This window comes from Nerophis lumbriciformis, linkage group LG03 (assembly GCF_033978685.3).
Source record: "Nerophis lumbriciformis linkage group LG03, RoL_Nlum_v2.1, whole genome shotgun sequence".
NCBI classification, from domain to species: Eukaryota; Metazoa; Chordata; class Actinopteri; order Syngnathiformes; family Syngnathidae; genus Nerophis; species Nerophis lumbriciformis.
The window spans coordinates 51,222,501-51,241,613 of NC_084550.2; the positions used below are offsets into that span (position 1 = coordinate 51,222,501).

General features: G+C 34.4%; 1 protein-coding gene across 9 annotated transcripts in view; it reads right to left on the reverse strand.

Moving 5' to 3' along the window:
* Nucleotides 1–19,113, reverse strand: part of pax7a (paired box 7a) — a 175,982-nt gene that overhangs the window by 7,284 nt on the left and 149,585 nt on the right. For all 9 annotated transcript variants that reach the window (XM_061938895.2, XM_061938879.2, XM_061938934.2 and 6 more), the window contains one exon: nt 1,157–1,406. In XM_061938895.2, the coding sequence (XP_061794879.1) occupies nt 1,157–1,406 (250 nt within the window). The remainder of the gene's footprint in view (nt 1–1,156; nt 1,407–19,113) is intronic.

Genomic DNA, 19,113 nt, shown 5'->3' on the forward strand with positions numbered 1-19,113 from the left:
TATATTTTTATTTTTTTTACTTTTTCATGTTTTTAATATTTCTAGAAATATATTATTAAATTTAGCATTTTGTTATTTTTTCATTAAAAAAAAATTATGTTTTGTATTTTGAGCTTTTTATTTTTATTTTGTATTTATGTTCGTGATTTTTTAAAATTATTATTAAAAAAACAGATACTAGGCTCGGTGTAGTGCTAGAAGTAATGTTATTTTATACCATTTGTAGTATTTTTCTGTACATTTAGTTTTATCCTCCTAGTTTTTTATAATTTCTTATATTTTATAGTATTTTTTAAATTATTTAAGTAATGTGAAAGTAAAATTACTTTTTTGCAATTTTATTTTATATTTGTATTTTTTTACTTTTTCATGTTTTTAAAATTTCTAGAATTATATTATTATATTTAGCATTGTGTTATTTTTTCATGTAAAAAAATGTTTTTTATTTTTAGCTTTTTATTTTTAGTTTGTATTTATGTTCGTGATTTTTGTTGTATTATTATTAAAAAACATATACTAGGCTGGGTGTAGTGCCAGAAGTAATGTTATTTTATACCATTTGTAGTATTTTTCTGTACATTTAGTATTATCCTCATAATTTTTTTAAATTATTTCTTATATTTTATAGTATTTTCTTAAATTATTGAAGTAATGTGGTGTACATTTTTTTTTAGTATTGCATCTAATTAAATATTTTTTGTGAATGTTTTTTTTCCCCAATGTTATTATGTTTGATAATCTATATGTTATTAGATATAAAAATGTTGTTCTTTCATTAAAGAACATTATTTTGTCATTTGGATGGACACCATTTTATAATATTAATTTACTAAGTTATAATATTATATATAATATATATGATACAATATAATATTAAAATATTACAGCTTGGCAAGTGGTAGTACCAGAAATTTTAAATAATATTTATTAGTATTGTTTTGTACTTAAAATGTTTGTACTATTTTTAATACTGTTTACATATTGGAATATTTTAATACTACATTAAAAAAAATTCCATTAGCTTAGAATTATATATATATTTTTTTAAACTAATGTAATTATTTTATTTTTAAAATGTTTTACTTTTTTTTTTAAATAAGTAAAATAAGTGTTTCATAAAACCCTGCCAAAAACACGGTTCAAAAGGTGTACTCACTCTGACCATACTGGCTGTACTGGTAACCGGCGGTGACAGGGTCCACGCTGTAGCTGGTGGCGCTGTAGGTGGGGGGGCAGTAGGACTGCGAGGAGGCCAGGCTGTCCACGCTCTTGATGGTGTCCGAGCGCTGGCTACAGCTGGCCGAGATGGGGTTGGAACCCTCCAGGCTGCCGTGTAGCGGCGAGATGGAGAAGTCGTGCTGTGACTGAGAGGGCACGCCGCCGGGGTTGCTCAGGATACTCATCACCTGGAGGGGGGGAGGAATAACTGAGGTTTAAAGCAGGTAAAACATGAGACAACTTGGACATGAATGAAATGGCACAATTCAACATGACCGAAAAAGAGTAGAAAGAAGCACAGTTGATTTTAATCCTACAATACCTTCTCCATGTATGTTTCAGCAAGTACTGCTGGATTATTCACTTCTTGTGTTTGAATATTTGATCATTTTGCAATAGTAGAGACAAGAATCAATATTGTGTAACAATAAGTGCATGATGCCCACTGCAGAAATACAATTAGACAAAAAAAACGTGTGCAAAAAAAAAAAAAGCACATTGGAAGGAGAAAAAGTAAATTTATGTGATTAATCAGAAAAACATGTCTAATTTATCATGTACTGCATATATGCAGATGAGTTTATTTGAACTGTACATGTTTCTTTACTTCAACCCTGGATGGGAAAGGCAGGCGGTGCGGGTAGTTAAATGATTAGTGATCAGGTCAATGCACATGTCAGTGCAAGTATGAATAAGGAGACTGCGACTCAACATGCACCCTGACTGGACTTTAGATCCAACTGTAAAACGTACTGCATTCGATTTATTATTGCATTTAAGTAGACAAAAAAACAATTAAAAAAAAAAATCTTCCTGAATGACATTCTGACAACAAAATTGCATTTGTGTCCAAATAATGAGGTATTCAAGTCAGTAATAGTCTGTGATTAATCTGATATATAGACTGTGTGTGTGTGTGTGTATATAAATATATAAAATATATATACTGTATATATCATATATGTACATAAATATACATCATATATATGTATGTATGTTATATATATATGTATATATATATATATATATATATATATATATATATATATATATATGATATATATGCATATATACATGCATATACATATACATACATATACACACATACATATATACGTGTATATCATATAGTAGTATACATATATACATACATGCACACATATATACACATACATACATACATATACCCCCACGTACATACATACATATCATATACATATATACACACATATACTGTATATACATATACACATAAACACACACACACACACGCACACACACACACATATGTATATATATATATATATATATATATATATATATATATATATATATATATATATATATATATATATATATATATATATATATATATATATATATATATATATGTCTTAATAAGGTTATCCAAAAAATAGTGCTCGATACCGTAGTAGAGCGCAATATATGTATGTGTGGGAAAAAAATCACAAGACTATTTCATCTCTACAGGCCTGTTTCATGAGGGGGGGTACCCTCAATCATCAGGAGATTTTAATGGGAGCATTCGCATACCATGGTTTATATAGGGCACAGAGTGGGTGGGTACAGGCTGGCGTAGGGGCGTGGTGATTGGCTCATGTGTTACCTAGGAGGTGTTTCCGTCTATGGCGGCATGCTGTTACAATTTCGCTGCGCTTGTTGAGGGATGACAGGTCTGGACGGTAAATAATAAACAGTTTCTCTTTCAAGCATAGGTTGCATCTTTTATTACCACTATTGTAAGGTGTGCTGGATGCAAGAATTTGCCATGTTATTGAATATTCAACATTATTGTCTTTGAGGTCCCAAATGTGTTTGCTGAGTTCTGTGGTATTTCGCAGGTTTTTGTTCCTGAAAGAAGCCTTGTGGAACAAAAACCTGCGAAATACCATGGAACAATCACAAGGCTTCTTTCAGGAACAAAAACCTGCGAAATACCACAGAACTCAGCAAACACATTTGGGACCTCAAAGACAATAATGTGATTTTTTTCCCACACATACATATATATATATATATATATATATATATATATATATATATATATATATATATATATATATATATATATAGGCCCTGTGATGAGATGGCGACTTGTCCAGGGTGTACCCCGCCTTCCGCCCGATTGTAGCTGAGATAGGCTCCAGCGCCCCCCGCGACCCCAAAGGGAATAAGCGGTAGAAAATGGATGGATGGATGTATATATATATATATATATATATATATAGGTCACATAAAAACGTTTTGTACAAACACCAAAGCAATTTTTACAAAAATAAATAATGTAAAACCAGCAGTTAATCCATATGGAATAATTATAGTGTAACATGCAGAAAACAATGTATAATACAAGTGAATGAAATGGATAAATGAACAAGACTTTCCCTCTTGTCAGCAAAGACGGAGAGGGAAGAAGGGGACAGCGGGTTTCTTAAATTCAAAAGTGTTTCTCACCTTCTTTATTAAAGTGCTACTACTCAGAACTTTCTTTGGCCCCGTGGCTGCCTTTTTTTTTTTTTCAGTGATGGGATTCTTTATTCTGGCTTTTGATGCTTTGTAATGTAATGCGTAATGTTTGGCTGTAAAATAAGGACAAGCTGGTGCAAATCTCGGTTAAAAAAAAAAAAAAAAAAAAAAAAAAAAAAATGTCAACCCAGTTTCCAGAATTTTACTGTAAAAATAACATTTTATTTATCTATTTATTTTTATTTTTTATTTCTTATTTTTTTTACAGTAATTCACTGTTTAACACAGTTATGGTAAATTTCTAGCGACTGAGCTGTCAAAAATATTTTCTTAGAGTATATATATAAATCCATCCATCCATTTTCTACCGCTTGTCCCTTTTCGGCGTCGCGGGGGGTCGCTGGAGCCTATCTATATAAATATCAAAGAATATTTATGAAGGTACATGAGTGAGTAAATACACCGAGGAGTACAAGTATATGCATAAATACATGCAGGCTGTCTTAAAGGCTGCAAGGGGAGTGATGGGTTCAGGGAACAAGAGAGACAGTTTCCATTAGCTGGCGCTGTCAGTAAGCGTTCTGCTGTGGGGACACAAGGGTCCCAAAGGGCGATAATAGACCCACCATCCGTGCCAGACAGCCCGAGGCCCGAGCCCGAGCCTGCAGCACAACAAGCACCGAGGGAGTCCCTAATCCTGCGCCCCTAGCCTAGCCGCCTCATGAATAGTAATGTACTTGGAAGCGCTAAACGATCCCTTCAGATCCCCGCACAAAAAAAGTGGGCTCGGCAAAGCCAACAGAGAGGCCTGCTGATACCGCAGGTTAGGGCTCGGCCCCCCGAATATTACAGCGAGCGCGTTATTGCCGCCGCATAAAGCTCCCAATTCAATATTGTAGATTATTGTAATGGCATGCGACACTCGCCAGGAAAAGGGTCTCACAATGTGTTCAAATGGAAGAGATTACCTCCAGTCGGAGCACGCCGGACCACTCTGAAGTGAGTGAGGGGGTGCTTAATAATAATAGAAAAAATGCTTCCCTCCTATAGCGAGAAGCATTACTTCTCAACATCAGGTTCATGTTGAGTTTGGCTATGCTCCGCTGGCCTTTGGCCCCTCGGCTGCTAAACCAATTAGGCCATCATGGAGGTGGTTAGCAGCACATATGTGTACATACATCACATCAAGCATCCCACGTAGGAGGAATTAAACATTCCCCACATTAATCACAGCTTTAGGACACATCTTCCATATGTTAATTCTACCAACAAGCATGTGACATAGAACAGTGGTCCCCAACCACCGGTCCGTGGACTGGTACCGGACACATTTTCTACCGGGCCAAAGAGAAACATTAAATAAGTGTAAATGCTCCAAAACATTCACACGCATGGTTTTCTACACCAAAATGCATCTATTTAACCTTATTATTATTATTATGGGACTGCTGCAATGCAAGCAGCCCATATTGTTATTATTCTTCTTCTTCTCCAGATTTTGGCGCTTTCTACCTTCCACATTTTTCACCCGATTCAAACCGTTCCAACTTCAAACTGTTCAGCATATTCGGGAATCGCGGGTTTTCCCTTGGCAAATTCCAAAAATTCCCAGATTTCCCAGAATTCCAGGTTTTCCGGGACATTTTCCCCCATTCAAAATGAATTGGCCATTGTTCAAACTTCCACCATTTGCACATTTTTCAACCTATTCAAACCATTCCAACGCATTTCAACCGTTACACTGTCAAAACATTCCTCTTAAACGAAGTTGTTTTTTGAACTGGAAACCATTTCTCAATTCAACATGTCACTATTTCAACATTTCTCGACTGATTTGAACATTTTTAACACCAACCCTATAAATTCTTTCAGACCATTCAAATTTTTTTACCATTTTCAAAAAAAAAATCCCACTTTTCCCGAAATTCCCACATTTTTCTGAAATTCACATTGAAATAAATGGGACATTCTTCAAAGTTCCACAATTCACACATTTTTCATCTGATTAAAACTGTTCCAACTTCAAAATATTCAGCCTGTTCAGGAATTGTGTGCTCTACTTCAACAATTCTAAACAAATTCCCGGATTTCCCATAATTCCTTCTTTTTTTTTTTTGCATTTTCCCCATTCTAAATGAGTTGGCCATTTTTCAAACTTCCACCATTTCCACATTTTTCAACCTATTCAAACCATTCTACCTTCAAACTATTCCATCATGCTGGAAATTTAAGCTTCCTTTTTTCTAAGTTAAAAAAAAATTCCATGATTTTCCAGAATTTTTGTTTTTCCAAAGCCCCATTTCCACCCTTTTTCTAGCGACTACTCCTTCCCCATTTTTCCAACGCATTTCAACCGCTCCACTGTCAAAAGATTCCTCTTAATTAGGACAAAAACGAAGTTGTTTTTTGAACTGGAAAAATTCCCGATTTTCCCGGAATTCCGTAATACCATTTCTCAATTCAACATGTCACTACTTCAACATTTCTCGACTGATTTTAATTTTTTTTAACACCAACCCTATAAACTCGTTCAGACCATTCAAGTTTTTTTTTCAAAAAAAATTCCTACTTTTCCCGAAATTCCCACATTTTTCTGAAATTCACATTGAAATCAATGGGACATTCTTCAAAGTTCCACAATTCACACATTTTTCATCTGAATAAAACTGTTCCAACTTCAAAATATTCATCCTGTTCAGGAATTGTGCGCTCTACTTCAACAATTAAAAAAAAATTCCCTGATTTCGCATAATTCCTTTTTTTTTTTTTGCATTTTCCCCATTCTAAATGAGTTGACCATTTTTCAAACTTCCACCATTTCCACATTTTTAAACCTATTCAAACCATTCTACCTTCAACCTATTCCACCATGCTGGAAATTCAAGCTTCCTTTTTTCTAAGTTAAAAAAAAATTCCATGATTTTCCAGAATTTTTGTTTTTCCAAAGCTCCATTTCCACCCTTTTTCTAGCGACTACTCCTTCCTCATTTTTCCAACGCATTTCAACCGTTCCACTGTCAAAAGATTCCTCTTAATTAGGACAAAAACAAAGTTGTTTTTTGAACTAGAAAAATTCCTGATTTTCCCGGAATTCCAGGAATTCCGTAATACAATTTCTCAATTCAACATGTCACTACTTCAACATTTCTCGACTGGTTTGAATTTGTTTTAACACCAACCCTATAAACTCGTTCAGACCATTCAAGTTTTTTACCATTTTCAAAAAAAATTCGCACTTTTCCCGAAATTCCCACATTTTTCTGAAATTCACATTGAAATAAATGGGACATTCTTCAAAGTTCCACAATTCACACATTTTTCATCTGATTAAAACTGTTCCAACTTCAAAATATTCAGCTTGTTCAGGAATTGTGTGCTCTACTTCAACAATTCAAAAAAAATTCCCCGATTTCCCATAATTCCTTTTTTTTTTTTGCATTTTCCCCATTCTAAATGAGTTGGCCATTTTTCAAACTTCCACCATTTCCACATTTTTCAACCTATGCAAACTGTTCCACCTTCAACCTATTCCAACGTTCTGGAAATTTAAGCTTCCTTTTTTCTAAGTGAAGTAAAATTCCATGATTTTCCAGAATTTTTGCTTTTCCAAAGCTCCATTTCCACCCTTTTTTCTGGCGACTACTCCTTCCACATTTTTCTACGCATTTCAACCATTCTACCGTCAAAAGATTCCCCTTAATTAGGAAAAAAAACGAAGTTGTTTTTTGAACTGGAAAAATTCCCGGTTTTCCCGGAATTCCAGGAATTCCGTAATACCATTTCTCAATTCAACATGTTACTACTTCAACATTTCTCGACTGATTTGAAAAATTTTAACACCAACCCTATAAACTCATTCAGACCATTCAAGTTTTTTTTTACCATTTTCAAAAAAAATTCCCACTTTTCCCAAAATTCCCACATTTTTCTGAAATTCACATCGAAATCAATGGGACATTCTTCAAAGTTCCACAATTCACACATTTTTCATCTGATTTAAACCATTCCAACTTCAAAATATTCAGCCTGTTCAGGAATTGTGTGCTCTACTTCAACAATTCTAAACAAATTCCCGGATTTCCCATAATTCCTTTTTTTATTTATTTTTTTATTTTTTGCATTTTCCCCATTCAAAATGAATTGGCCATTTTTCTAACTTCCGCAATTCCCACATTCTTCAACCCATTCAAAACATTCTACCTTTAACACAATCCACCATTCTGGAAATTCAAACTACCCTTTTTCAAAGCTCAAAAAAATTCCAGATTTTCCCGAAATTCCCTAATACCATTTACTACTTCAACATTTCTTGCCCGATTTAAACAATTCTAACACCAACCAATATAGCTCATCCATATTCAAATCGGCCATTAACGCTCTTAATTATTAAAAAAAAATCCCGCTTTTCCAAAAATTCCCAAATTTCCAGGAAGTTTCCATTGAAATGAATAGGACATTTTTCCAAGTTGCACAATTCCCACATTTTTCCACCTATTCAAATCATTCCAACATTAACACATTCCACTCATCCTGGACATTGAAACAAACACTTTCCCAAGTTCCGAACCAAACTCCGGTTTCCCTGGAAATTCAAACTCTTCAACATTCAAACCATTCCAATATTCAAACCATTCTTACATTCATGCTACATTCTGTCAGCATTTCACTTCAACTTCAGCATTGGAGCATTCACATGCAATTCCTTCAGGAATTGCCTCTTCTAGTTTATATAGGACTGCATTTTGTCCGACTGAACTTTGGCTTGTCCCACCAGACCAGGGGTGTCAAACTTGTTTTCATTGAGGGCCACACCGCAGTCATGGCTGCCATTAGAGGGTCGCTTGTAACAGTAAAAAGTTAACGAATTTGCCTATGAATTAAAATAATTTAAAACATTTTTATGTAAAGAGTAAAAAAAATCTGCCGATTTTACCACTGTTTTTTACAGAAAAAAACTGGCAGCTTAGTTGCCAGTGAAATATTGGGTAACACTTTAGTATGGGGAACATATTCACCATTAATTAGTTGCTTATTAACATGCAAATTAGTAACATATTGGCTCTTAATTAGTCATTATTAAGTACTTATTAATGCCTTATTCTGCATGGCCTTATTATACAACAACCCTAACCCTCTAACCCTAACTTAAGTCTTTGTCACTTAGAATATGTTCCCCTAGTATCCAAATAACGCTTAATTAAGTGTTTGTTACTTAGAATATGTTCCCCATACTAAAGTGTTACCAAATATTGTACTGTGAAATATATGATGTTTTTTTGTTTTGTTTTTATTATTATTTTTACAACATATTACTATAAATAGAACTACAGTACTGCTGTTTAATTTTATTTTGGCAACTCAGTGCCAGTTTTTTTACCATAGTAAAATTTGGTACCATAAAATCAACTGTGGATTTTACAGTAAAAGAAACTTAAAAAAAAACCTGACAGCTCAGTTGAATTAAGAATTTTACTGTAAAAAAACAAACATTGGTCGTTTTTTCCCCAACTTACAGTAATATGCTGTAAAAAAAACTTCCCCAAATTTTACCGTATAATCTATTGGTCATTTTTATAGTGTATAATTTGATGGATAACTTGCTTCGAAATCGTAAGTTAAGCAGATATTTAAGTATTTATTTGGATTTTGACCAACAAAGTTAGATAATATAGTCACACTTTAGTATGGGGAGCATATTCACCATTAATTATTTGCTTATTCACATGCAAATTAGTAACATATTGGCTCTTAATTAGTCATTATTAAGTACTTATTAATGCCTTATTCTGCATGGCCTTATTATACAACCAGTAATCCATTAACTAAGAGTCTTCTCTCAATAACCTCAGAATTATTGCTTATTAGTAACCCTAAACCTAACCCTTATACGTTCCCCTAGTGTCCAAATAACTCTAAATTAAGTCTTTGCTACTTTAATAAGCGACTAATTAATGGTGAATATGTTCCCCGTACTAAAGTGTTACCAAATATTGGACTGTAAAATACATGGTGTTTTTTTTAATTTGTATTATTTTTTACAACATATTACTATAAATCAGTGGTTCTTAACCTGGGTTCGATCGAACCCTAGGGGTTCGGTGAGTCTGCCTCAGGGGTTTGGCGGAGCCTCCGCCACGGAGGTATAGACACATCCGAATTATCGTGTAAATAAAATTTCTCCCTATCGGTGTATTATGGATACCCCCAAACAATGTTCCCTCTAATTTTCCATTTGATTTGCAGGTTTTTTCTATTTATTGATTGAAACTTTTACTAGCAGATTGCAAAGGAAGAGAATACAGTACAGTTTACACAGTACAGTACATATTCTGTACAATTGACCACTAAATGGTAACACCCGAATACATTTTTCAACTTGTTTAAGTCGGGGTCCATGTTAATCAATTCATGGTAATGTGGGTAAGGTGTGTAATTTGTTGTGAGTTCATGCATTGTGTTGGTTTTGTTCTTTGAACAAGGTGATTCATTTTGTGCACCAGTAAAAAAACATAACTTCTTTTTGAATTTGAAATTTTTATTTTTATTTTTATTTTTTTTCACTAAAGAAGGGTTCGGTGAATGCGCATATGAAACTGGTGGGGTTCGGTACTCCAACAAGGTTAAGAACCACTGCTATAAATAGATATACAGTATCGCTGTTTAATTTTATTTTGGCAACTCAGGTGCCAGTTTTTTTTTACCATAGTAAAATTTGGTACCATAAAATCATCAACTGTGGATTTTAAAGTAAAAAAAAATCATAAAAAAACTCACAGCTCAGTTGAATTAAAAACTAATATTGGTCGTTTTTTTCCCAATTTACAGTAATATGCTGTGAAAAAAACTCCCCAAATTTTACAGTAAAATCTATTAGTCATTTTTATAGTGTACAATTTGATGGATAATTTGCTTCGAAACCATAAGTTAAGCAGATATTTAAGTATTTATTTGGACTTTGACCAACAAAGTTAGACAATATAATATTTGTTGCAATATTGGACAATATTTTTTTTCCCTTTCAAACTGGAAAAAAACCCTATACCTTTAGTAAGAAAATAAGAAAGTAAAGAAAGAAAATGTAAGGTATTTCATTGACACATATTATTTCCAGGCTTTTGCGGGCCATATAAAATGACGTGGAGGGCCAGATCATTGAGTTTGACACCTGTGCACTAGACACACCAATGAGCTTGTTTATAGATGTACAATAAAACTCCTCAGAGGAAGTTACTATTTGTTATAACTTTGTGACATGATACAATGCACATTAATGAACATATCAAATATAAAAGTGACAGATTGTCATACTTGCCAACCCTCCCAAATTTTCCGGGAGACTCCCGAAAATCAGCGCCTCTCCCGAAAACCTCCCGGGACAAATTTTGTCCCGAAAATCTCCCGAAATTCAGGCGGACCTGAGTGACGTGTCGACAGCCTGTTTTCACGTCAGCTTTCCCATAATAAAACAGCATGCCTGCCCAATGACGTTATAACCGTAGAATGATGGAGGGCGAGTTCTTGGTTTCTTATGTGGGTTCATTGTTAGGCAGTTTCATTAACGTCCTCCCAGCGCGGCAACAACACACAACAACAGCAGTCACGTTTTCGTCTACCGTAAAGCAGTTCGTCTGCCGTAAACAGCAATGTTGTGACACTCTTAAACAGGGCAATACTGCCATCTACTGTACATGCATATGTGACAATAACGTCTGCGGCTTTTAAAGAGTGCGCAACTGCGCACACAACAAGGAGACGAATCAGAATGCATCATCAGAGAGGGTGTTCAGCATGGTTAGAAAAATAGTGACAGAGAATAGAACAAGGATGGACAATTCAACCCTTAACTCAACAATGAGTAGATGAGTGTTATGTGTGTGTATATGTGTAAATAAATGAACACTGAAATTCAAGTATTTCTCTTATTTATATATATATATATATATATATATATATATATATATATATATATATATATATATATATATATATATATCTATATATATATATGTATATATATATATATATATATATATATATATATATATATATATATATATATATGAAATACTTGACTTGGTGAATTCTAGCTGTAAATATACACCTTCCCTCTTAACCACGCCCCCGCCCCAACCACGCCCCCCACCCCCACCTCCCGAAATCGAAGGTCTCAAGGTGGCAAGTATGCAGATTGTAGCCAAAGGCTGATTTCCATCTGCATGTCATTGCAAAGAAACACTAATTCAGCGTTATAGTTCTTGCTGTATTCTTGCTGTGTTTGTCTGACACAAGTGGAAAGCCGGTCCCAGAAAATAATGCCTACATTAAACCGGTCCAGGGTGCAAAAAAGGATGGGGACCACTGACATAGAATGTACCATAGAAGAAGAAGCTGTTTTGACAAAGAGGACAGACAAGATGGCTGCGAGGCACGGCGGTCCATTTTAGATTTTAATTGAAACCCGATTGCATCGCCCAATAGCCAACAATTGCTCCAATTAATAACCATGCCCATAAAAGTTCTTCAAAAGAAAACGATGCCTTATCACCAATTTTTGCTATTTTAAAGACGGGTCAGCTGCTTTGGAAAATAAAGAAAAAATCTGCCTGTCAGTGCTTCGCAAAAAGAATATTCCGCCTTAATAGTTCCGATTTTGCTGAAGGAGCAAAGATAAGCGCTCACACTTTGAGTGTTAAAAACACTAATAAACGGACAGAGTTGGACAGGGTGTTTCAACAACACCCAGGGCGAGGCACCCTTTTTCACTTCTTCGACCGAGCTGTGGTCTTCCTCTGTGCGACTCAATAAATTATTTTTTTGCCCTCACATTCTTTTGGCACCCCTGAACGGTGTCCTATCATGATTTTTTTTCTGCATTTAAAACACTTCCTTGTGGTCGACATAACATCTCAGCAGGCACAGGACATAAAAACAAACTTGTTGAATTAGGTCCGGACGTTGAGAAACTCAAACCTAACGTTAGAACAACATGGTTTTTGGCGACGTTTAATCAATGTTGGGTCCTGACGTTGATTGGACCATTGAATTTTTGTCATTTCCCAATATTGTACAACACAAATACAACAATAAAACAACATGTTTTTTTGAAAACGTTAATTCAATGTCAGGTTCTGACGTTGATTTGACCATTGAAATTTGGTCATTTCCCAACATTAGACATCAACATTGTCTCAATTTACAAATACAGTTATTTTGCAACATTGTTTCAAAATCAGTTTTAAAAGACATGTATGTATAATCAACGTCGTTTTCAAGCTGTTTTATTTATCTCCCTCCACTTCGACAGCGTCTTCTCCCTACCACCAACGTTGTAGTTTTTAGCCCTTCCATAGCGATTCTACTGACAGATACAAGTTTAAACTTTGTATTAGTAATTTTTCCTCTACATTTAAAACACTTCCTTGTGGTCCAAATAACATACTAGCAGGCAAAAGACATTGAAACAACATTGAGAACTTGTTAAATTAAGTCCTGAGGTTGAGAAACTCAAACCTAACGTTAGAACAACGTGGTTTTTGGCGACGTTTAATCAATGTTGGGTCCTGACGTTGATTGGACCATTGAATTTTGGTTATTTACCAACCAACATTTTACAACACAAATACAACGTTGAAACAACATGCTTTTTTGATGACGTTTAATCAATGTTGGGTTTTGACCTTGATTTGACCATTGAATTTTGGTCATTTACCAACCAATATTTTACAACACAAATACAACGTTGAAACAACATTCTTTTTGACAACGTTTAATCAATGTTGGGTTCTGACGCTAATTTGACCATTGAAATTTGGTCATTTCCCAACCAATATTTTACAACACAAATACAATGTTGAAACAACATGCTTTTTGACGACGTTTAATCAATGTTGGGTTCTGACCTTGATTTGACCATTGAAATTTGGTCATTTTCCAACCAATATTTTTCAACACAAATACAACGTTGAAACAACATGCTTTTTTACAACGTTTAATCAATGTTGGGTTCTGACATTGATATGATTATTGAGTTTTGGTCATTTCCCAACCAATATTTTTCAACACAAATACAACGTTGAAACAACATGCTTTTTGACAACGTTTAATCAATGTTGGGTTCTGACGTTGCTTTGACCATCCAATTTTGGTCATTTCTCAACCAATATTTTTTAACACAAATTCAACATTGAAACAACATGCATTTTGACGACGTTTAATCAATGTTGGGTTCTGACGTTGATTTGACCATTGTATTTTGGTCATTTCCCAAGCAATATTTTAAAACACCAATACAATGTTGAAACAACATGCTTTTTTACGACGTTTAATCAATGTTGGGTTCTGACCTTGATTTGACCATTGAAATTTGGTCATTTTCCAACCAATATTTTTCAACACAAATACAACGTTGAAACAACATGCTTTTTTACAACGTTTAATCAATGTTGGGTTCTGACATTGATATGATTATTGAGTTTTGGTCATTTCCCAACCAATATTTTTCAACACAAATACAACGTTGAAACAACATGCTTTTTGACAACGTTTAATCAATGTTGGGTTCTGACGTTGCTTTGACCATCCAATTTTGGTCATTTCTCAACCAATATTTTTTAACACAAATTCAACATTGAAACAACATGCATTTTGACGACGTTTAATCAATGTTGGGTTCTGACGTTGATTTGACCATTGTATTTTGGTCATTTCCCAAGCAATATTTTATAACACCAATACAATGTTGAAACAACATGCTTTTTGACGACGTTTAATCAATGTTGGGTTCTGACCTTGATTTGACCATTGAAATTTGGTCATTTTCCAACCAATATTTTTCAACACAAATACAACGTTGAAACAACATGCGTTTTTACAACGTTTAATCAATGTTGGGTTCTGACATTGATATGATTATTGAGTTTTGGTCATTTCCCAACCAATATTTTTCAACACAAATACAACGTTGAAACAACATGCTTTTTGACAACGTTTAATCAATGTTGGGCTCTGACGTTGCTTTGACCATCCAATTTTGGTCATTTCTCAACCAATATTTTTTAACACAAATTCAACATTGAAACAACATGCATTTTGACGACGTTTAATCAATGTTGGGTTCTGACGTTGATTTGACCATTGTATTTTGGTCATTTCCCAAGCAATATTTTATAACACCAATACAATGTTGAAACAACATGCTTTTTGACGACGTTTAATCAATGTTGGGTTCTGACCTTGATTTGACCATTGAAATTTGGTCATTTTCCAACCAATATTTTTCAACACAAATACAACGTTGAAACAACATGCTTTTTGACAACGTTTAATCAATGTTGGGTTCTGACGTTGGTTTGACCATCCAATTTTGGTCATTTCTCAACCAATATTTTTTAACACAAATTCAACATTGAAACAACATGCATTTTGACGACATTTAATCAATGTTGGGTTCTGACGTTGATTTGACCATTGTATTTTGGTCATTTCCCAAGCAATATTTTATAACACCAATACAATGTTGAAACAACATGCTTTTTGACGACGTTTAATCAATGTTGGGTTCTGACCTTGATTTGCCCATTGAAATTTGGTCATTTTCCAACCAATATTTTACAACACAAATACAACAATAAAACAACATGTTTTTTGACAACGTTAATTCAATGTCGGGTTGTGACGTTGATTTGACCATTGAATTTTGGTCATTTCTCAACCAATATTTTACAACACAAATACAACGTTGAAACAACATGCTTTTTGACGACGTTTAATCAATGTTGGGTTCTGACGTTGATTTGACCATTGAATTTTGGTCATTTTCCAACCAATATTTTTCAACACAAATATAACGTTGAAACAACATGCTTTTTTGATGACGTTTAATCAATATTGGGTTCTGACGTTGATTTGACCATTGAATTTTGGCCATTTCCCAACCAATATTTTACAACACAAATACAACAATAAAACAACATGCTTTTTGACGACGTTTAATCAATGTTGGGTTCTGACGTTGATTTGACCATTGAATTTTGGTCATTTCCCAACCAATATTTTTCAACACAAATTCAACGTTGAAACATGTTTTTTGATGACGTTTAATCAATGTTGGGTTCTGACCTTGATTTGACCATTGAATTTTGGTCATTTCCCAAGCAATATTTTATAACAAATACAATGTTGAAACAACATGCTTTTTGACGACGTTTAATCAATGTTGGGTTCTGACGTTGATTTGACCATTGAATTTTGGTCATTTCCCAACCAATATTTTACAACACAAATACAACGTTGAAACAACATGCTTTTTGACGACGTTTAATCAATATTGGGTTCTGACGTTGATTTGACCATTGAATTTTGGCCATTTCCCAACCAATATTTTACAACACAAATACAACAATAAAACAACATGTTTTTTGACAACGTTAATTCTTTTTTTTTTTTTTTTTTAGTTTATTATTCTTCGGTCAATGGTCAACAAAATAAACAAACAGTTGCACATTCATAGATTGAAAATGAAAATGAAAATGTTGCAGACCGAAAGGGTTTAGGCTGAAGTTGAACACTTATAGCGCCTAACCCTATAAACAATGTCAAGTACAAGATGAACTTCCGAAAATTATGAAATGTCCTTTGTACAACATATTATAAATACACATTATACACAACATGAACACTGTTCAATTATATACACAGTAAAGGCATGTAAAATATCCTTATACGCATGTTAAACATTTGTACCAATTTATATACTATATACAAACAATTATACTTCCATTATTATTTATATCCCACATTTAGTATTTTAATTAACATTGATCATAGTATTAACTACTGTGTTGATTCAAGAGTGATATATTTTTCCAAGACATTGGTCTTAAAGTGTTTTTTAATTCAATGTCGGGTTGTTACGCTGATATGACCATTGAATTTTGGTCATTTCTCAATCAATATTTTTCAACACAAATTCAACGTTGAAACAACATGCTTTTTGACGACATTCAATCAATGTTGGGTTCTAACCTTGATTTGACCATTGAATTTTGGTCATTTCCCAACCAATAGTTTTCAACACAAATACAACGATGAAACAACATGCTTTTTGACGACGTTTAATCAATGTTGGGTTCTGACGTTGATTTGACCATCGAATTTTGGTCATTTCTCAACCAATATTTTACAACACAAATACAACGTTGAAACAACATGCTTTTTGACGACGTTTAATCAATGTTGGGTTCTGACGTTGATTTGACCATTGAATTTTGGCCATTTCCCAACCAATATTTTACAACACAAATACAACAATAAAACAACATGTTTTTTGTCAATGTTAATTCAATGGTGGGTGGTACCGCTGATTTGACCATTGAAATTTGGTAATTTCCCAACCAACAACGGGGATCCAACGTTAGACATCAACATTGCCTACTCAGTGGCCTAGGGGTTGGAGTGCCCACCCTGAGATCGGTAGGTTGTGAGTTCAAACCCCGGCCGAGTCATACCAAAGACTATAAACATGGAACCCATTACCTCCCTGCTTGGCACTCAGCATCAAGGGTTGTAATTGGGGGTTAAATCACCAAAAATGATTCCCGGGCGCGGCCACCGCTGCTGCTCACTGCTCCCCTCACCTCCCAGTGATCAAGGGTAATGGGTCAAATGCAGAGAATAATTTCGCCACACCTAGTGTGTGTGTGACAATCATTGTTACTTTAACTTTGACTTTAAGACAATTTACAAATACAACATTGTTTCAAAGTCAGTTTTAAAGGACATGTATGTAAAATCAACGTCGTATCAATGTCTTGTGCCTCCTGGGATGTAATGGTAGTTCTTCGGCCAAACTTTTGCATAGTCTTCTCCCTACCACCAACGTTGTAGTTTTTAGCCCTTCCATAGCGATTCTACTGACAGATACAAGTTCAAACTTTGTATTAGTAATGGCAACAGCAGACGATGCATGTGCATCTACGAGCCAGTCTACTCCACAATGAAAAAGATAGAGAAAAAGGAGCTAATTGACTACAAAAGCGGACTCGCACAAAGTCTTTGGGGCAAATTTCTACCATATATGGATAATCCGTTGACGTCACAATTGGAAAAATGTTTTAGTTTTTCCTGGAAGTATGGAGGAAGGCAAGATTGTTTTATAAATATCTCTGCCAATTTGGATGTGATTTGATTTTTTTTGTGCACCCCTAAATAGTCAAACTCCTCATTGGTTCATAGCATATTATGCATTTTTGGCATAACGCGACAAGCGGCCTGATTAGGGATGGGAACTGATAAGATTTCTCAGATTCCACTTTCGATTCTGCTTAACGATTCGGTTCCTTAACGGTTCTCTTATCAATTCTTATTTGGAAAGAAAGAGAACAAAAAGGTGGATTAGCCTTAATTTTGTTTAGTTGAGAGGTAACACGACCATACAAAGCCTACAGTGAGGTCACATATGTAGTACTTTTTTGAAAATAAATATAATAATGTAGAATTTAACAAAACTACACAAGAATGTAACATTTAGTAACGTGATAATAACTTATTACAAGCAAAGTTAGGTATTTCAAGACTTTGTTATAATTGTGATGATTGGGGCTCACAGTTTATGAAAACTTTGAAAATCTCAGAAAATGTGGGGTTTCAAAAAGTGCAAGCCATGATCATCAAAATTATAACAAAATAAAGGATTGCCACGTCTCACTTTGCATGTAATGAGTCAATATCACAGATTCGTTTCACATTCTAAGTTAATTGCTGACATGAATGGACTTGTACACTACATTCTAATCCTTTATTGAGTGTTGTTAAAAGGAAAGGTGATGTAAAACAGTGGGGAACATGCCCTTTCCCAACTACTTTGGCACGTGGTGCAGCCATGAAATTCTAAGTTAATTATTATTTGCAAAAAAAAATAAAGTTTATGAGTTTGAACATCAAATATATTGTCTTTGTAGTGCATTCAATTGAATATGGGTTGAAAAGGATTTGCAAATCATTGTATTCCGTTTATATTTACATCTAACACAATTTCCCAACTCATATGGAAACGGGGTTTGTACAAAAAAAGCAACCAAACAATAGTACAAACAATTATTCCTATTATTTATATTGTGCAAACAATAGAAATACCAGCGCTGTGAGAGAATGAACCAAGTCACCTAAAGGTCGAAGCAGTCTCCAAAATAGACACCCTCCTTATCTGCTTTTGTCCTCCTCGGAGTCTTTATTTTTAAGTTATCGTGCCGTGATTTTACCAGTCCGGCCCACTTGGGAGTAGATTTTTCTCCATGTGGCCCCCCCCCGGTCTAAAATGAGTTTGACAAAATGGCAAGCGATTCTGGTTTTCCATTCCCATCCCTAGGCCTGAATAATAAAAATAAAATAAAAACACTTGACGACTGACAT